This window comes from Balaenoptera musculus, chromosome 17 (genome assembly GCF_009873245.2).
Source record: "Balaenoptera musculus isolate JJ_BM4_2016_0621 chromosome 17, mBalMus1.pri.v3, whole genome shotgun sequence".
Taxonomy (NCBI): Eukaryota; Metazoa; Chordata; class Mammalia; order Artiodactyla; family Balaenopteridae; genus Balaenoptera; species Balaenoptera musculus.
In genome coordinates, this window is record NC_045801.1 from 36,169,200 (window position 1) to 36,190,374 (window position 21,175).

The window sequence follows — 21,175 nt, forward strand, 5'->3', positions numbered from 1 at the left end:
CTTACTACAAAAGAGTCATATAATGGGGAAAAAACAGTCTCTTCAATAAATAGTGCTGGGATAACTTGACCACTATCTTACACAGTACCTCCCAAATTAACTAAATATGGATTAAAGACTTGAATGTAAGACCTGAAACCTTAAAACTTCTAGAAGAAAACATAGGTGGTAAGATCCTTGACATTGGTATTGGCAATGAATTTTGGATGTGAAACCAAAAGCAAAGGCAACAAAAGCAAAAATAAACAAGGGGGCTACATCAAACTAAAAAGCTTCTGCACAGCAAAGGAAACCATCAATAAAATGAAAAGGCAACCTACCAAATGGGAGAGAATATTTGCAAGTCATATATCCGATAAAAGGTTAACACCTCAAATATATAAAGAATTTATACAACTCAATAGCAAAATTTAAAAATCTGATTTAGAAATGGGCAGAAGATCTTCCTTTCCAAAGAAGGTGTACAGATGGCCAACAGGTATAAGAAAAGGAACTCAACCTCACTAATCATCAGGGAAATGCAAATTAAACCACAATGAGATATCACCTCACTCCTGTTAGAATGGTTATTATTAAAAAGACAAGAAATAACAAGTATTATTGAGGATGTGGAGAAAAAAGAACACTTGTGCGATGTTGGTGAGAGTGTAAATTGGTGTAGCCACTGTTGAAAACAGAGAGTTTCTTCAAAAAATTAAAAATAGAACTGCCATATAATTCAGCAATTACACTTCTGGGTATTTATCCAAAGAAAACAAAAAACACTGACTTGAAAAGACAAATATGCCCCCATGTTCATTGCAGCATTATTTACAATAGTCAAGACTCAGATACAACCTAACTGTCCATGAATACACACACATACCACACACACACACACACACACACACACACACACACACACACACACACACACACACACACACACACACTCAATGGAATATTATTCAGCCATGAAAAAGGAAATCCTGCCTGGTGCAAAAATCATGGATAAAACTTGAGGGCATTATGCTAAGTGAAATGAGTCAGACAGAGAAAGACAAACGTTATATGATCTTACATATGTGGAACCTAAAACAAAACAAATTCATAGAAACAGAAAGTAGACTGATGGTTGCCATGGGCTGGGGCTGGAGGAATGGGTGGTGGTGGTCAAAGGTGTAAATTTCCAGTTATAAGATGAAAGAGTTCTGGGCTTCCCTGGTGGTGCAGTGGTTGGGAATCTGCCTGCCAATGCAGGGGATACGGGTTCGAGCCCTGGCCTGGGAGGATCCCACATGCCGCGGAGCAACTAGGCCCGTGAGCCACAACTGCTGAGCCTGTGTGTCTGGAGCCTGTGCCCCGCAACAAGAGAGGCCGCGATACTGAAAGGCCCGCGCACCGCGATGAAGAGTGGCCCCCGCTTGCTGCAACTAGAGAAAGCCCTTGCACGAAACGAAGACCCAACACAGCCAAAAATAAACAAACAAAAAAAAAAAGATGAAAGAGTTCTGGTGATATAATGTACAGTATGGTGGCTGTAGTTAATAATCTGTACTATGTACTTGAAGGTTGCTAGGAGAGTAAATCTTAAATGTTCTCATGAAAAAAAACAATGTGGCCATATGAGGTGATGGATGTATTAATTAACTGTATTATGGTGATGTATATATGTGTATCAAATCACCACATTGCACACCTTAAACTTGCACGATGTTATATGTCATTTATATCTCAAAGTTGGGAAAAAAATACTCTAGCAAAAAAAATGCTCACTGGCAATGAGTGATTAAGAGCCGACTGTCAGGGGCAGAGACTGGGTATGGAAGAGGGCAGGGACTTACACAGAGGCCAGTCCTGTTTTAGTTCAGATTCAGGTGCGGCATTAGTTAAAGGAAGGAAATGGCCTTGTCTGGACATAGCCATGGGGTTGAGCCAGGGCCCAGGCCCTTCACAGGTAGAAGTAAGTTCCCAGGAGGAGAAGCCTGACCAGGATGCTTCGCTTTGCTGCCTGAAGACTGGACCAGATCCCAGAGCATACCTGATTAGCCTCTAGTCAAGGGGACGCTCAGGGACACCCCTGCCTTGCTATAGAGCAGCCCTCCAGATCAGAGATGGCCCACAGGCAAAGGATGGAATGAAAATCCTCTTGAAGTGGGTAGAGTGATTAACATGAATTCATAGGAGGAAAGTGTAGTTTAAGAATCCACTAACATGCCCGAGGCCCCTGAGCCAGAGGCCGCTGAGCTGGGATATGAATTCCTGCTGCCATTCTCTTAGCCGCTGCCTTATACAGTCTCCCTAACTCTAAGGCCCTAAGTCTCGATTCCCTTTTCTGAAAAACCAGAACAGTCGAAGGTTCCTAGCTCTAAGTTACTGGGGAAATTAAACGGCATGATGTACATCAGAGCCTGGTACCCAGCAAGCCTGTGAGAATGAATGGGGGCTCAGCGGTGCTGTTCTCCTTCCCTCGTCTCAGATTCCCATGTCAGGCCCTCAGCTCTCACCCAGTGGTGACCTGCATCTTTAAGGACTTTCCATGATTCTGATGAAATCCTAGAATAAATTATTCAGACCTATGAAAAAGTGATCTGTGACCTTGGAAAAGTTACTCCACTCTCTGGGCCTGTCATTGGTGGGATGTCGCTCTTACTGTTTGCCTGAAAGAGTTACAGGAGGATTAAAGGGCAGGAAGCACAGAGAGAGCCCCATGCCTGCCTATGATGGACACACGTGTGACGGCTGCTTCCCTCCAGCCTCCTTCCACCCTGATGACCACCGCAAGGCGGGAGGAACGCTATCTTGGTTTAACTAAAATAACAGAATTAGGAGGATTACTTTCCACAGCAACTAAAAATGAGAGACCGTTGAAAGAACTTGGGATGGTTAGTCCAGAGAACAAAGGGTTTATATGAACCCAGCTAACTGGGTGCTGGCACCTATTTGAAATCAGGGCTTCTTGGGGATCAAGAGTTGCCCAAACCACTTCCAGTTGATGAGGTTTCTGGTATATTAAGGGGAAAAAAATTGTTGAAGTTTCTCATATATTAGGGGAAAAAGAGTTTTTCTAAAAGGAAAAATATTTAGTATTTAAAAAATACTAAAGCAGGGTTATAAATACTGCGGCATACCTTAAGTGTTACATTTAACAAATGTTAACACATAAAACTGAACCTAATAGAAATGTTCTAGTCATAGGGTAATTGCTAGATGTATGCATATTTTGAAAACCTTAATTCACAGTGTACTGCAGGCAGTGTTGGCAGGTAATGGGACACAAAATTTTTTCAACCCTGTCAGGGCACTGACTTGCAGAAAATGTCAACATTTTGAGTTTGAGGGTCGGTCTGAATGTGATCTGTCTCTGTCTCTCACGCCAGACCCAATGGAAGGCAGACTGGACATTCTGCAGGCCACAGAGATCAGAACGCGGCCCTGGGGCAGGCGCTTGGAGAAGAGGGGCTTCTCCTCAGCTGTGCCTCCCTCACCCCTAACCCCCAGCAAGGAGCCTGAGCCAAGATGCTGGGGCAGTGTGGGAAGTAGTTAGTGAATTACTCATCAGGCGGGGGTACAGGACATCTATGCAGCTGGAGCAACGATTTTTAACTTTTGTGAGTTCGAGGAACCTTCTGAAAATCCGATGAAACCCTGGACCTTCTCCCCAGAAGAATTCCATCACCTCACCCATCCACGCACAACTTTCCCCCAAAGAGCCCCCAGGAGTCCATAGACCCCAGGGTGAAACCCCTGGCCCGAGGGAGGCACTGGCACTTTCTAGAGTCTCTCTACCCTGAATTGCGTCTCAGGCCCCGCCTCGCACCTGGGAGCCCTGCCCGGGGCGCAGGCCTGCCTGGGGGCTGTGCATGGGGCCCGGGCCCTTGGCCGTGGACGTGCTCCGCCTCCCTCCCTTCCCGGGACCCGAGTGGCGCAGCCGGAGCGGGGCGGCGACCAGGAGGCCGGCCCCACCTGCGGACACTAGAGGCGAGGGGTCAGCGGGAGCCCGGCCCCGCCCCGGACCGCGGGGCCAGCCCGCTGCACCCACCGCCGCGGGGCTCAGAGCAGAGGACCGCGCCGCCGCCGCCGCCGCCGCAGGTCCGGCTCCCCCCGCCGATCGCGGAGTCCGGATTCGCTAACCGCGCCGCCGCCGCTGCCACGGGTCGGGTTCCCAGCGCTGCTCCGGGGCCTCCGCCCGAGCCATGAAGATGCATTTCTGCATCCCAGTGTCCCAGCAGCGGCCCGACGCGCTGGGGGGCCGCTACGTGGTGCGCCGGGGGTCGGGGTCCGACTGGGCAGGGAGGAGGAGGCCGGTGACAAGGCGGGGGCGGGAGCTCACCTCGCTCGGCTAATCCGGACGTGATGACTCTGTTTGCAGCTATACTCCGTGTACCTGGACGGGTTCCTGTTCTGCAAGGTGCGCTACAGCCAGCTGCATCGCTGGAACGAACAGGTGAGCGTATCCGCGGCGGGTACCAGCCCGCCCACCTGAGGCAGGTGAGGAAAAGTGCGCCCAGGGGGCTCTGGGTGCTTGACTCTGACAGGACGCTGCACGTCTTGAGGGCTTCAGGCTCTTAATCCTGGTCGTGGTAACAATTAATTGTGAATTGCTTGGCATACAGCTCAATGAGTACATGATATCGCCCCTAATCACCTATAGCTGTGAAATGAGGGAACAGGGCGCAGGTAATTATCCCGACCCGTTCCAGCCCGGTGATCCCCACCAGCCCCACCTGGGCTGCATCTCAGTGCCAGCTGCTCCCCCAGGACAATATCCCTGTTCAAAATGAGCAAACCAAGTCTAGATCAAGGCGTAGTCTTAGGAATCTTGTACATGGGTATTTAATCTCCTTTCTCCCAGAGTTTAATTTCCCCCTCTTTAAAAAGGTGTGTCTTTATTTTTGTTTTCAAACGAGGGTATTCATAGGCTTCAAACACGGGCGGTCTGGAAACCCAGGAAACAGACGACTTATCAAGTCAGAAGGCCATTTCTCACTCCAGTTTCTCACAAGTCCTGATGGCATTTTCTTCCGGGAGGTAGACTGATTTATTAGCCTGCCCTAATGGGTTTTATTTTCCTAATAAGGAAGTGTTGCAAGTCTTCAAAGTGGGTTAGAGGAGTTTGAAATGAACTCCACCCTTCCCCCACACTCATGCACAGTGTTTTATTGTTTTTTTTCTTTTAAGATTTTGTGTACTGATTATAAAGAGCACATACCTAAAGTTGAAAGAAAGAAAGAAAGAGAGAGAGAGAGAAAGAAAGAAAGGAAGACAGAGAGAGAGATGGAGGGAGGGAGGAAGGAAGAGAGGAAGGAAAGAAAGATGCTTGCCTAGGCAACAGCTATTAACATTTTTGGGAGAGTCCTTTCAGACAATCCTGGTTTCTAGTGAGTAGATACATCACGTTTCCTTTAAGATCATTTTCTGTTGATAGCTCAGTTCCATTGTTCTGCTATTAAAAACATCATTGCAGTGAGCCTTCTTGCTCATACATCATAGTGCATTGGAAAAGTCCATTTTCAAGGTATGACTAAGTTTCTTTGGCGTCAACAAAAACAGGTGTAATGTGGTCATTAGTTAATTTCTGTGCTTGTCTTTAAGTCGGTAGCACCTAACACAGTGCCTGTGACCTGGTAGGTCCTCAGGAATGATTGTCAATGGCTGAATAAAAAGGGCATGGATTCAGACTTCTGAAGGATGACAGGCTACTTGTGACTGAAACATGTCTGGGGAGTTGGGAGAACTGCAGAGGAAGGCAGATGCGGATCTCAAAGGAAGAGAAAGTACAGGTCGTTTAGGCATTTGGAGGAGGAATTTGAGGGTCATATCCCGCCCTCATCTGTCTTCCTGTGTGTGAGGTGTGATCAGGGAGGTGACTATCACGGGGTAAAAGCAGGAGACGGCCGGGAGGAGCAGGGAGGGCGTGGGATTGACCGACCACTTCCTGGCTGGACACTTCACCTCTTCTCTGATCTTCAATTTCCCTTTCAGAAATAATCAGGTAATTGGTTATGGATGTCAACTTCACAGGGCACTTATGAAGATTAGGGTCCAGTTTCTCACAGAGCATGGCACATAGTTTATGTGTTCAGTTAACATTTACTGACTCAGATGCTTGGAGAATTCCTGAATCTGGTCCTTATTAACCAACAGACACAGGAAAATGCTTGTTTTCAGGAAAATTCGGACCTATCCAATCTTAGAAGGTCCAGGAGTGGAGATATAAAGCCAGTTCTTTTGACCTTCTATTTTGGAAACCATGAACAAGAAACCGTCTGTTATTCACTGCAGTGGACTTTTTTTTGGTTTTTCTTTATTTTTTTGGCTGTGTCGGGTCTTAGTTGCGGCACGTGGGATCTTCGTTGTGGCGCGCAGGCTTCTCTCTAGTTGTGGTGTGCGGGTTTTCTCTCTCTAGTTGTGGCACACAGGCTCCAGAGAGCGTGGATTCTGTAGTTTGCAGCACGCAGGCTCTCTAGTTGAGGCACACGAGCTCAGTAGTTGTGGCGTGTGGGCTTAGTTGCCCTGCGGCATGTGGGATCTTAGTGGCCCAACCAGGGATCGAACTCTCGTCCCCCCATCATTGGAAGGCAGATTCTTTACCTCTGGACCACCAGGGGAGTCCCTGCAGTGGACTTTTACATATGGAATTGCCACAGCCTACTGCCCTCTGTGAAGTATACAAGGGATATTAATGAATACTTCGTATCTGTCCCAGGTTTTTCAAAATTCTAAAGTGGGGATTTCTTTATCCAGTTTCTAACTACCTTACACGTGTCATTGTTTCCCTTTTCTGTAGGAACAACTTCATTTTAAAGAAACTACTTAGATCTTAGGAGGTGGCTATTGGTATTATTATTAATTTAAAACAATAACTAACATCAGTTACTCTGTGCTAAGATTGGTGCCAAGAGCTTTCCCTGTCATATCGTGTTTAAGTTTTACAACAGTCTTATGAGTTAGGATTATAATTAGCCCCTTTTAACAGATGAGGAAACTGAGGTACAACTTGCCCAAGGTCATACTGCTAGTAAGTGTTGGAGCCAGGATTTGATCTCTAGAACCTGCTCTAACCCATTACATTTTGTGGTTCCTTATCAAAGTTGACAAAATAAATTGCATCAGAAAAACAATTACATCCTAAACTACCATCCTGTTAGGCATAACATAATAAAATTCCCCAATTTTATGTATTGTGTGATGAATTTTGGTAAATATATACAATTACCACCACCATAATCAAGACAGAGAACAGTTTCCACACGCATAATGTTCCCTTGTCCCCTTGCCCTTGGTCCCCTCCCTCCACCTCTAGCCCCAGACAACATCTGATTTCTGTTATTAGAGTTCCAGGCACAGGATTTTATTCCACCTGCCCAGGAAGCCCCTGTAAGGTTGGTATTGCACGATGAAGAGTCCAAGTAAGGTTGCTAGATTTAGCAAATAAAAATACAGGATCCCCAGTTAAACGTGAATTTCAGGTAAACAACGAACACTTTTTTAGTATAAGTATGTCCCATGCAGTATTTGGGGTAATCTTAACTGGTCATCGTCTATTTTATCTGGCAACCCTAAGCCTGAGACTGAAGGGTTGGGTGATTTCTCCCAGCCACTTCTCAGCTAGTTTTTATTCTTCCTATTCCATGGAAGATGTGAAATGGCTCAGAATTCTTAATCTGATCTAATACTAAGCACTATAAAAAAGGCAAACAGTATAAAGGCCCCATCTGTGTTTATGTGTGTGTGTGTGTTATGTGTATGTTTGGTGAGTATAAGTTCATTTCCAATTGATTTTTTGGGAAGTTCTGCATCACAATCGAACAGAAATTTCATCTTAATAGAATTAACTGATTTACTCATTTACTTAAGAATATTTACTAAGTACCTATTAAATACCAAGCACTATGTTAAATTAAGTGAAGACTCTGACTTTAGCACGTGTGATTTTTGGATTTACGAATTGGATTTCTGTTTTGTGTATTGGGAAACTCTGCAATCAAGGAGGAGAACCTGGCCCAGGTGAAGTGGCCCCTGCTCCTCTCAGCCAAGCTGTGCGGAGACTAATGCCTATAAGACTGACCTGAGGAGAGATGGTTGTGTTTCCCAGAGGTCAGCTGCGCCCTCTGAAGTCAACACTGGCGGCCCTGTCCCCACTGAGGCTCCCTTAAGGTCTGGCGGCTTCCCTCGGCTGCTGAGTGCTGCCCATCTCTCTGCTGTGTGAACTGCCTGACCTGACTGCTTTCTGTGCCTTTAGATGAATAAAACCAGTTTGATCTATGCCCTTGTCTGTACCGCCTCCCTCAAAGGGACTTAAAGAAATCTGTAAAAGAAACCTTTAACTAGCTCATTTTGGCCATCCTGTGTAAGTGAGGGTAGACTCTGTAGAAAGGATGCTTGCTTCTTTGAAAACACCCTGCCAGTGCCAGACATGGCAATGCAGACAAGCCATGGGATCCTTCAGTGGGAGAGGAGGGCTACACACCGGCTCAGTCTTCCTCCCTGCCGAGCGCTGACTCAGCCTTGCTTCTTCCCTTCTTTCACCGGATATCCCCTCTTTCCCCAACTCAGACCCTCTGTTCTCATCAAGCAGCCCATTGCCTCTGCCTGGCTCACTTCCCCCTTCTGGGAAGACCCCTGCTTTCTGGCCCATGGGTTAGGGACCAGCCCTTTCTCAAGGCTCACCTTAAGCCTCACCACCTCTGGGAAGTCCCCCTTGATTGCACAAGATGCCTTTCTCTGATTCCTGTGCCTCTTTATGTTTAGACCTTGTTGCGTTCCTTTTGTGTGTGTGAAGATCTTGTTTCCCCTGTTTATTTAGTTGAAAAACCCAAATACTTAAATGAAGGAATGAATGAAGGCTGTAGGCATAGTGTATCCAGCACAGAATCGTGCTTTAGGAGATGCCCAATAGAGAGTTGATGGAGGAGGAGGATGGGAGGAAAAGAGGGCAAGGAGAAGGAAAAAAGAGTAAAAAGACTGTGTCCAAGTTCTGCTGCTGTAGGATCTTGGTTTAAGTCACTTCAGCTGCCTGAGCTTCAGGTTACTCAGATTGTCAAGGAACCTTGTTGTCAAGGTGGAAGGATGTTGTGAGATTGCCCTCGTTGTCAAGGTGGGAGGATGACAATGTTAATGGCAGCAATGATCATCTACCTCACAGGATTGTTTTGAGGAAGAAATGGAATAATATACAAGGCTAGTGTTCTTTGGTACAAGATATCACAGTTCAGATTGCTTTGAGCTTGTGGCCCTTTATCTGGAGAATCTGAGATTTTTATTACCAGGGGCCTTGGAGAGGTGGGATGAATGAGTCAACAGTAGAAAAAGAGACTGTAAAAAGGACAGCATTTGTGACTGTAATTCCACTTGTCCCAGGTCACCATTGTGGGATAAGAATAGGGGTCTGTGAGTGCATGGGATGGGGAAGGAGGTGACATTTTCAATTGGCCAGTAAAGTTCTCTTCATGTTAAGAGGCAGAACTGTACGATGGAGAAATTAGAACAGGAGATTGTGCTGGGATTTAAAAAATATGCTATCTGAACATGGTCTTTCAAAGCAAGCAAACAAGCAAAAACACCTCATAATAAATGAACAGAAGAGGTGTGTTTTCCTTTTGATCTCTTGAAACAGTTTTTGAAAGAGTGATGGAGCTAAACTCTAATGCCAGATAATTCTTAGTATGTGAGTGCTTTTACTAGCTAAACTATGTGCTATTTGAGACCAGTGGAAAAGACTGTATTTTGATAGAGTTGAAGAACTTGTGGAGTGGGTGATTGACTTTTGGTGGACTTAACTGCTCAGTTTATTGTGTGTTTATCTCCCCCCCTTAGACCAGTGCTCAAGAAAGGAGGGGAAAGATTCCTTGAGAAGTCAGCTCAGGTTGTAAAACCTGCTGGGAGAGTTTTTGCTCTGGGTTGGGTATTAATCCTTGTTGACTTTTTCCCCAGCTCTTGGCCTTAGGGCTCCCCCCCTCCAGATGCTCCCCTGTAGATGGGTAACCCAGGCAGCCCTACTGGCTCAAGGCTGCTATGATTCCAACCAATTTGGGAGCATCTGCTGCATTTATGAATACATGCCAAGGAAGACAATTGCCTTTTAAAGATCACTCACTCAGTTCATCAAGAAATAATTGCATGCAAAGAAGACAAATTCCTGCTTCTACTTAATGGAATTAGCAGAGATGGGGTGCATAAATCCCAGGTCGTTGGAGCAGCCCTGCCTGGGATGGTGCTCTAACTGGGGGGCCTTTGGACCATCTCTGTCACAGCAGGAAAATTTCCTTGAATTTAAAAGAAACATATCGTTCCTCTAATATTTTATACTACTAGATTTAGAGGAAAGATGACAAACTAAATGGCTACTGGGGTCAGGCAGGTAATTTAAATGAGAGGCATGGATCAGATGAGAGGCAGTGGTGGGTGGTGGGAACAGCCTGAGAGAATGTAAACTTGGTGATTCCAGACCTTCTGATTTTTCAAGAGAAGCCAGAACATAAGTTTTTCTTTTTTTAATAAACATTATTTTTGTGGCCCAATCTTAGATTTATTTTAAAAAATTGCAAAGATAGTACAGAGAGTTCCCATCTACCCTGCAACCAGTTTCCCCTGTTGTTTTCCATGAGTATTATACTTTGGTTACAGTTAATGAACCAGTATTGATACCATGTTATTTATTCAGACTTCTTTAGTGTTTACCCAATGTCCTATTTCTGTTCCAAGATCCCACCCAGGTCCCACATTACATTTAATTGTCATGTCTCTTTAGGCTCCTCTTGACGGTGACAGTTTCTCAGACTTTCCTTGTTTTGAATGATTTTGACAGTTTTGAGGAGTACTGGTCAGGTAGTTTGTGGAATGTCCCTCTATTGGAATTTGTCCCATGTTTTTCACATGACCAGACTGGGGTTATGATTTTGAGAGGAAAACCACAGGAGCCAAGTGCCATTCTAATCACATCATGGCTAGGATACTTGATATTGACATGACTTAACACTATCGTTGTTTACCTTGGTCACCGGGCTGAGGTAGTGTTTGTCAGGTTTCTCCATATAAAGTTACTTTTTTCCCTCCTTTTCCACAGTGTGCTCTTAGGAAGGAAGTCACCATGCACAGCCCACACTTAAAGAGTAGGGATTTATGTTCCATCTCCTTGTAGGATAAGTATCTACATACATTATTTGGAAATGTGTCTATTCTCTCCGATTTGTTTATTTATTCAATACTTTATTTTTTTTTAATACATACATACATTTATTTATTTATTTATAGCTGCATTGGGTCTTTGTTGCTGCGCGCAGGCTTTCTCTAGTTGCGGCGAGCGGGGGCTACTCTTCGTTGCGATACGTAGGCTTCTCATTGCGGTGGCCTCTCTTTGTTGTGGAGCACGGGCTCTAGGCGTGGGGGCTTCAGGAGTTGTGGCTCACGGGCTCTAGAGTGTAGGCTCAGTAGTTGTGGCACATGGGCTTAGTTGCTCCGCGGCATGTGGGAACTTCCCAGGCTGGGCATCGAACCCGCGTCCCCTGCATTGGCAGGTGGATTCTTAACGATTGTGCCACCAGGGAAACCCGTAAAATCATAATTTTTTTATAGACGGGTTTTTAAGTCTTCATGGGAGGGGTCAGCCTGCATTCAGTCTTAGCTTTTAAGGTAAGTTGATCAAGTGTGGGTCCCAAGGGGGGGAGGGCAAGTTCTTGCTAATTAACAATCATCATTTTGGTGAGTTAACATTTTTCTGGAGCAGTAGGAGGAGCAGTGAGGCAATGGATCAAGGGCTTAGGAAGAGGAGCCTCAGGGACCAGGCCACGTAGGGCCACAGGGGACATTCTTAGTCCTTACGTGTCCCTCACACTGCCCAGAACAGTGAGTGCATCAACCACATAACAGGGCAACAGGGACAACCTGAGGTGGGTATATAAAGAAGGTGGACAGGACCTTGGAAACGAATCACTGCATATGGCAGTGGAGCCAGTGTCAAATCTGGGGTGACACCAATGACCCAGTCCGGAGTGCCTGGCTTAGTGCTGCTGTCCCTGTGGAGAACTTCCCAAGCAGGAGGGTGTTTCTGGGAGATGTGCACTGGTGAAAATGAAGCTGGAGACCCTGGTGGAGATGCAGATGTCAGGTGTGGGTAGTTCATGGTCAGGACACAGCAAATGGAGGCCCTCCTCGGAGGGGCAGTAGAGAAGCCAGTGAATGGGTGCAGTGTGTAGATGAACCACTCTCATCAAAGGCCTGGCAGTAGTGAGCCCTTGTGGAAGTCCCTCAACCTCTCTGAGCTGGACACCCCTCCTTTCATAAATGGCAGTAATAATAACTGAATCACAGCACTGGTTTGGTTGGGTAGATAAATGGAGTCAGTCACAGGAAAGTCATCAATATTGGTTCCCAGAGAAAAGATAATCCTGTCCATCAGCACGGGGCTGGGGTATGAGCAGGGCTCCTGGTGTGGGGATCGGCTGGCAGAAGTGTCAGGGTGGACAAGGTGTTCTTTCAGTCCCCAAACCTGGGTGAGGGGCAGGGGAGGAGTGAAGTGACCAGACTCCTGATATCCTGAACCAGGCAACCTGGCATTGAAGCCCAGATCCCTGTCCATTTCTGGGAGATCACAAACAGATGACACATCATCTCTGTGCCTCAGTTTCCTCTCTAGAAAGGGTCCATTAGCTGCACGGGTTCTTCTTACTCTCTTACCACCTGAAACTCCTCCAACGTCATTGCCAGCCATATTTGCGATATTCATAAGGCCCTTTCTCCAGTGTGAACTCTCTGATGTTTAATCAAGTGGCACCTTTGGGTGAAAGATTTACCACATTCCTGGCACTCAAAAGGCTTTTCTCCAGTGTGGATTTTCCTATGGATGCAGAAGAGCTGTCTTTGCTTAAAGGCTTTCCCGCATTCAGTGCACTCATAAGGCCTTTCTCCAGTGTGAACTCTGTGACGATCATAGAGAGAGGATCGAGTAGTAAAAGATTGCCCACATTTACTGCACTCATAAGGCCTTTCTCCACTGTGAACTCTCTGATGATGAAGAAGGCTAGAGCTACCAGTAAAACATTTCCCACATTCACTGCAGTCATAAGGCCTTCCTCCACTGTGAACTCTCTGATGATCACGAAGGCCTGACCTAGCAGTAAAAGATTTCCCACATTCACTGCAGTCATAAGGCGTTTCTCCACTGTGAACTCTCTGATGATATTGGAGGCCACTCCTAGCAACATTTCCCACATTCACTGCACTTATATGGCATTTCTCCACTGTGAACTCTCTGATGACCACGAAGGCCTGACCTAGCAGTAAAAGATTTCCCACATTCACTGCACTCATAAGGCCTTTCTCCAGTGTGAAGTCTCTGATGTGCAAGGAAATTGGATTTGCGGGCAAAAGATTTTCCACACTGGGTGCATTGATAAGGTTTTTCTCCAGTATGAACTCTCTGATGTTCAATTAAGATGCACTTTTGGATGAAAGATTTAGCACATTCCTTGCATTCATAAGGCTTTTCTCCACTGTGGATTCTCCTGTGTGCTCTGAGGTACTTCCTTAGGCTAAAGGATTTCCCACAGTCACTGCAGTCGTAGAGCCTTCCTCCACAGTTAACTCTCTGATGTCCAAGGAGACCAGATTTGTGGCTAAAATATTTTCCACAATGGCTGCATTCACAAGGCCTTTCTCCAGTGTGAACTGGCTCATGCTGAATAAAGTTACATGTTTGGGTGTAGGCTTTCCCACGTTTGCTGCACTCACAAAACCCTTTACTAGTAAGGACTCTCTCATCCTGAACAAGTATTTCTGTGTGGCTGGAGGCTTTCTTGCCTTCTCCCCAGCTGTGATGACCTGTTCCACTGTGAAAAACAGCTTTACACTCCTTACTGTTATTTGGTTTCTTCCTGGTATTAGTGACCTGTGGCTGAAGTCCCATGTTGGCCACGAAGTCGTTCCCAATCTCCATGTAGGTAGGTAGATTCCCTATTGTGTGGACTGTGCAGCTCTTCCAAAATGAAGGTCTCCCCATATCATATCGTACGGGATTCTCTCTAATATGCGGCTTCTGGTGCTCTTGAAGGTTTGCAGTGAAATAGAATTGTTTCCCGCATGGCCCACATGTGTATGCTTTCTGCCCCCTATTTGTTCCTTGCTCTTCAGCCAAGTGCAAAATGTCTCTCAAGACTGGGGTGCACATCTTACAGGGCTGGGTCTTCTCAGGAGACAAACCTGCCCTGGGGGTCCTCATCTGTGACACTCCTTCTGCAGATACGCTTTGTTCAGAAGGTGTCTCTTCATCCTCAACTCCAAGAAAAGAACCTGTGGGAATTCCCTGGCAGTCCAGTGGTGAGGACTTGGAGCTTTCACTGCTTTAGCCTGGGTTCAATCCCTGGTCAGGGAACTAGGACACTGCAAGCCTGAATCCTTAGCTGCAACTTTGGGGCTACTGGTGTTAGGGCACTAAGGAGTAGGGATGCACTCTGCTAGCCATAGTAACCACAACACATGACCAAGCAGTTGAAGAAGAAAGCAGTATCCATGGTCCAGATGTGAGAATGACACAACAGCCCCTAGGGAAAAGCATAAAGGCAGAACCTAGCTCAGAGGATAGGGGTGGGTGTCAGGGCCTTACCCAGCATGCATACAAGTGCAAAGTTCTCCACCATGACATCGAGGTACAGGTGTATCTGAGCCTCATCAAGAAGACACCATTCCTCCCAGGAGAAGTACACAGCCACATCCTCAAAGGTCACACTGCCCTGAGGTGGGTCCGTCAGCGCAGGTGCTGCCATTGGATCCTTTGCGCGGAGCGGAGCGGCGACAGTCCAGCAACCGGGTCAGACTCGGCATGGTTACTCCCCACCTATTCAATAATTTATATCTATGTAGACTCCTAGATATTTACTTTATATTTTAGGTTATACTTCAGTAAGACTTTATTTTATTGTTCAAATTGTTCCAGCTTGTCCTATGGGAGCTCTTTCAGTTTGCTCCTGCGTTTCTTTGACATACCCCTGTTGTTGACTTTTGTTTGTTTTGCACACTTTCTTATTTGCTGGTGCTACAAGATGCCCCAGACTCACCTTGTATATTTCCTGCCTCGGTCCTAGAGTCAACCATTTCTCCCTGGAGCCCTAGTTGCTTTTATTGGAGAATGATATTAGAAACCAAGATCTGGGCACCAGATGTGTTCCCTGCTACTGCAGTGTCATTGCTTCTAGGCCCTCTCAGCTGACAGAGCAAGAAAATATATGTGTATATATGCGTGTCTGTAAATACTTCTATGTGTAACCATCTGTATGTATATTAAGTTAAACATGAGTTCATACCAATATCTCTGACAATAATCCATTACCACATGGCTTACTCTAGCCTATTCCCTTTACTTACCCGAAAACTCTCATTTCAACAGTGAGAAACCTGACTCCCACCATCTGCCATCCATTTACTTAATTATTCCATTCTGTACAAACATATAGTGGTATTAGAGTTGTTAACCTGTACCTGTGTAGGAAACAACTTTATCAGCTAAAGCACAGTGCTTCGGTACAGCTTCTTTTGCCTTTACTGTTACAGACTCCACTCATTTGCAAAGTGACTTAGGTCAGCACCTTTTCCCTCACCCCCTTCATTGCAGTTGTTTCATATATTTGTAATATAGTTAAATTGTTTTCTCACATTCTGCATTCCATCCTGTTTTTTCCCCCACTTCCTAAATTATTTTAAAAAATATTTGGACACATTAAGGTTGTGTTGTAAAGTTCAGTAGGCTTGACAAATGCATAGCCTCATGTATCCACAATGACAGTATCATACAGACTAGTTTCACTGCCCTAAAAAATTCCACGTGCTTCACCAATTCAATACCCCCATCCCAAGCTCCTGGTGATCATTGATGTTTTCACTCTCTCTATAATTTTGCTTTTTTCCAGAATATCATATAATTGAAGTCATATAGTATGTAGCTTTTTCAGACTGGCTTTTTATTTATCAATATGTATTTAAGATTCCTCCATGTCTTTTTATGGCTTGACAACTCATTTCTTTTTATTGCTGGGTAATATTCCATTGTAGGGATACACCAGAGTTTGTTTATCCATTCACATACTGAAGGACATCTTGGTTGCTTTCAGCGTTTGGTGGTTATGAATAAAGCACCATTTGTATGCCGGTTTTTATGGACATAGTTTTCAAATCTGTTGGGTAAATAACTAGGAGTGTGATTGCTGCATTATGTGGTAAAACTATGTTTACTTTGTAAGAAATTGCCAAACTATCTTCCAGAGTGGCTGTACCATTTTGTATTCTCTTCAGGACATAACTTTAAAATTTTTTTAATTGCAAAAATAAATGTTGGCATCAAATGAAAATTCTTTAGTAGTCAAACAAACAACCTAGCAGACCAAACAAAACAAATCAGGGAGCTGTATCTTCCCTACAGGTAGACAGTTGATAACATTTCTAGGTGTTAGATCAACACTGTCCAATAGAACTTTATGTGCTGGTGGAAATGCTATATATCTTTTGTGTCCAATTCAGTAGCAACTTGCCACATTTCCAGTGGCTATTGAGTATTTAAAATGTGGCTTGTATGACTGAGGAACTGAATTTTAAATTTTATTTTATTTTAATTTAAGGAGTCACAGGCAGTTAATGGACATCTTATCGGATGGTACAGTTCTGGGCCACTCTAAGGATTTTGGCTTGTACTTGAGTGAGATGGGATGCCATGAAGGATTTTGCACAGGGCAGAGGAATGATCTGACTTACATTTTTAAGTTATAACCTCAGATTCTGTATTAGGAATAGACAGAAGGGGAGCAAGGACAGAGGCAGAGAGATCTGTTGGAAGGCTACTGCAATAAACTGGAAGAGATGACAGTGGTTTGGGCTGGGGTGATGGCAGTGGGGGTGGAGAGATGTGGTCAGATTCTGGATGTATTTTGAAGTTAAGGCCTATGCAAGGTAAATATTTGCCAAACACACACTGTATTTTTGACAGAGGTCATGGAATGAAAGTTCTTATTTGTTTGCAGTCTCATTTCTCTTAGATCTGCTTTCATTTTCTTTAAGCCACTGAGCCTTCCTGCTCCAGAGGTACCATGTTAAAATCTCAGTGGGTTTCTTACTGGTTTCCTTTCTCCTATTTTAAAGAGAATGATGAGGTATCTTATCTTCAAGCTATCACTGTATGTGTAAGGCCAGAATGAAGGAAGATGCACTTTTGGTTATCTTAATTTAAAAATTATTTTTGATGCATCCACTATGAGCTTGCATAAAAATAATTTCCGCCATGGTCTTGGGTCATATGTGGGTGGGGAGGAAGAAGGGGCCTAGCTGGGTTTCTATCGGGATCGTCTGTCAGCATTATAGGAATTCTAGAAACCAGCGTTGTCCACTAGAAATATAATGTGAGCCACATATATAATATAAAATTTTCTGTTAAAATTTTAACATGTTAAAAAGCATAAAAAGAAACAGGTGGAATTAATTTTAAGAATATATTTTATTTAATCCAACAGATCCAAAATATGATTTCAACAGGTAATCAATATAAAAAATTATTAACGGGATGTTTTGCATTCTCTTCTCTCTGTACTAAGTCTTCACAGTCTGGAGTGTATTTTACTCTTACAGCCCATCTCAGTTCGGACTAGCTGCATTGTCAGTGGCTACCAAATTAGATAGCACAGCTGTAAACATCTGCTGTATATTCAGATTGGGTGGGGGGCATGGTGGGGGAATTAAATTCCTAACTCTCATCATTGACGTCACAGATACTATTGGGGAATTAATTAAAGGAATATTGTATGATGTGACTGGTGGGCAGTTTTGTAAAAACAAATGAAAAATTAAAATGTACCCCAAATCTACCAAACTCAGACTGGAGTTGTCAGTCCATGATATTTCTAATAGTGTTCTAGAAACCTATACAGAAATAAATTGCTCCTTAAGAAAATCAAGGTATCTCCTTTTGGCCACCAGGAGGGGTTCATTTTGAATAAAGTGCTGGAGAGAGACTTGCCCTAAGAGGAGGCTTTGGTATCTCACCAACCCTGAATTTCAGGCGCTTTGCCTTAACCGTGTGTTTTCTGGATCTTTCAGCTAAGGCGGGTGTTTGGAAATTGCCTGCCACCCTTTCCACCAAAGTACTATCTCGCGATGACCGCATCTATGGCTGATGAGAGAAGGGACCAGTTGGAACAGTATTTGCAAAATGGTATGTATTTGGATTTTTTAAAACGGATTTATCGAGATGTGAAAGTCACCCATTTTATATATATACTCAGTGGTTTTTAGTATATTTACAGGATTGTGCAACCATCACCATAATCTAATCTGAGAACATTTTTACCACCCCAAAAAGAAATTTTATACCTATTATCAGTCAATCCCTGTTTCTCTCCTCCACCAGCCCCTGTCTTTATACACTAATTTATGCCTTTATAAATTTGCCTGCTCTGGATATTTCATGTAAATGGAGTCATAAAATATGTGGTCTTTGTATTTGGTTTAAAAATGCTTTGTTTAGTTTCACCATCCCCCATCCCCTGCCCCCGGGTGCTCTGTGTTGGCTTTGATTGTAGAAGTCAAAGAAATATCTCTGGATTAAGACTGAACAAATGGATAAAATGAACTGCTTATGTGAAAGCTCTCAGGAGATAGCGGAGATGTTTACTGGCAGTGCCAGAGTTGGTTATTCCATCTCTGTCTTCCCCAGGAGCCATGCTAAGGCACCAGGGATACTCTGAGGTCTGCTCTGGCCTTGTGAGGTTGGCAATACAGAGGTCCTGGCCCATTGCTGGTTTCCTGAAAAGTGTTGTACACAACAGGACTGAGCTCTCACAAAGAGAACGGGGTGGGGAGAAATAGAAACACTGGCATTCAAATATTTAAAGGTTTAAAAAGGGGGAAATGGTATAGACATAAAATGTTTTAAAAATATAACCCGTCCAAAGAGTATAAAATGAAAGGTACATTCCCTTCCACCTCAGATTCCCAAGCCTCTAGAAGAAAACACTATTACAAGTGGCTTGTGTATTTCTCAGAAACCATCATGTGTATTCTAGTGTGTGGGTACATCCCTGTTGGTTAAACACAAATTGAAACTTACCTTATACACATTTCTGTATCTGAGTCTCTGAAACTTTTTATTCTGAAAGAATTTCTGATTTACAGAAAAGTTGCAAGCCTGATGCAAAATTTTCTGTGTTCTCTTTACCCAGATTTCCCAAATGTTAACATATTACATTTGCTTTATCATTCTCTCTCACTTTCCCATGTCTCTGTTTGTATTATGAATGTGTGCATACATATATATTATATATAATTTTTTGAGATGCTTGTTTTGCATATACAAGCCAGTTTACCCTTAAATACATCTATGTGTATTTCCTAAGATCGAGGACAACTCTTCTGTAACTACTGTATAGTTATCAAAATCAGGCAATTAGCATTGATATAATAATGCTATCTAATATAGAGACCTTATTCAAACTTCACCAACTACCCCACTAATGTCCTTCATAACAAAAGAAAAAAAGCTTTTTCTTCTGTATGCTGATATTATTCCTTTTAAAATATTACTCTTACAGATCATTCTAGCTGAGAGATTATAGATTTACCTCATTATTTCTCAGGGCTGCACATATTTTTTTTAAACGTAGTAAATAGAAATTCTAGAAGTCATCTATTTTCCATTCATCTTTTGTAGTGGAGACTATACCTCTTTTAGACCTGTTAAATAAACCCTTTTTCTAGCTCAAAATGTAATATCTTTTGAATTTTCATTCCTTCTTGGTTTGTGTTCTCATATATTCGTGGAATACTCCTTTTAACAACTGGCCTTTTCACAAATGATCACACTGCTTAAAGGGTCACTTCTCCAGGCCTGGCCTTTATCTGTAGTCAGGATGCTTCGTGCATCCTCTTGGAAGGTAAAGGAAGGAGACAGTGCAGCATAGTGCTGTGACTGTGAACACAGGCTCTACTCAGACCTAGAGTCAAGTCCCAGGTTTACACCTCACTGGCTGTGTGACCTGGGGCAAGACACTTATCTTCTCTGAGCTTCAGTGTCTTTATCTGTAAAATGGAGATACTATTTACTTCAGGTAATCTTCTTTTGTTGCAAAGATTAAGTGAGCTAAAATATACCAAGTGCTTTGCATAGTACCTGGTACTTAACAGTTGTACAGTAAATACTAGTTGGATGAACACTTTTTCAATAGCTTTCCCCATCCCCAAGGATCCACACTAATGATTATAATGATTAGTTTTCATACATGGCACACATATTCCAGAAAATAAGACAAGAGCTTTTTCCCCCTTTAAAAAAGAGGGAATACCTTTTATAAAAAAAAGTTTCTCCTGTTACAGAGACGCTCTCTCTCTTAGTTACTTTATTTTGAAAAACATGGCATCGTTTGGGAAGCACTACCTCAAATGACCTCGGTCAGTGCTAGTTTTGAATGCTGGTAGAAGTTATTTGATAAAATCAGTAAAACAGGAACAAAAAGAAAGACATTTAATACAGATTTAGAAATTGGATAAGTTTAGCTCAAGTGCAGGGTCCAGGAGAGGACTTGTGGGGAGGAAGATAAGAAGTGAGGAAGCGGCTGAGAAGCACTTCACGTGTGAGTGTGAGGTCCTCAGGGGAAAGTCTTGGCCCATCTGCTCGGGCCACAGCTCTGGGTATTGGTATCTGGAGCCTTAAAACGAAGGGGGAAATTGCTCTTATAAGTATAGAAGAATGAAATTTTAAATATCTGACAGCCTTATAATTGCTTTTTTTTGGTAACCTCTTGAGAACTCCCATCTTGAAAAGAGGTCCTCTCAATCAGTGTTTCTTGGTTGATTTAAAATTTTCAAATTACCAAGCATCTTGCTAAAGTGGGAGTCTAGGTCCAAGTTTTTAGATCTTATTGCTACCTCGTATTAACCTCATCATCCTTCTATAGGGGCAGCTAGATGGATATTGGGCCATGGGTGTGCATGAATAAAGTAGGATTCCTGGAAACAGTCAGCCGGATTGGTGTGATGGGTTCATGCCATCTGCGAGGCTGCCTGGAGGAGGCGGGCTTTGTAGATTTTCTTGAATTTGAGAAGTCACAGGCTCCATCGCCTTCAAGGAGGCAACGGTGCACTGGCAAGGCCTGGAGGGCTTCCTGGAGGACAGAGCAGTCAACCCAGCCCCGTGGTAACCTGGCTCGCTGTCCCTGTTTTTCAG

At 43.9% G+C, this 21,175-nt stretch overlaps 1 protein-coding gene across 1 annotated transcript in view; it reads left to right on the forward strand.

Moving 5' to 3' along the window:
• Positions 1-4,175: 4,175 nt before the first annotated feature.
• The window catches only part of SNX31 (sorting nexin 31), a 67,256-nt gene continuing 50,256 nt past the window's right edge, over positions 4,176-21,175 (forward strand). The window contains exons 1-3 of the mRNA XM_036830584.1: positions 4,176-4,241; positions 4,352-4,426; positions 18,055-18,169. Of these exons, the coding sequence (XP_036686479.1) occupies positions 4,176-4,241; positions 4,352-4,426; positions 18,055-18,169 (256 nt within the window). The remainder of the gene's footprint in view (positions 4,242-4,351; positions 4,427-18,054; positions 18,170-21,175) is intronic.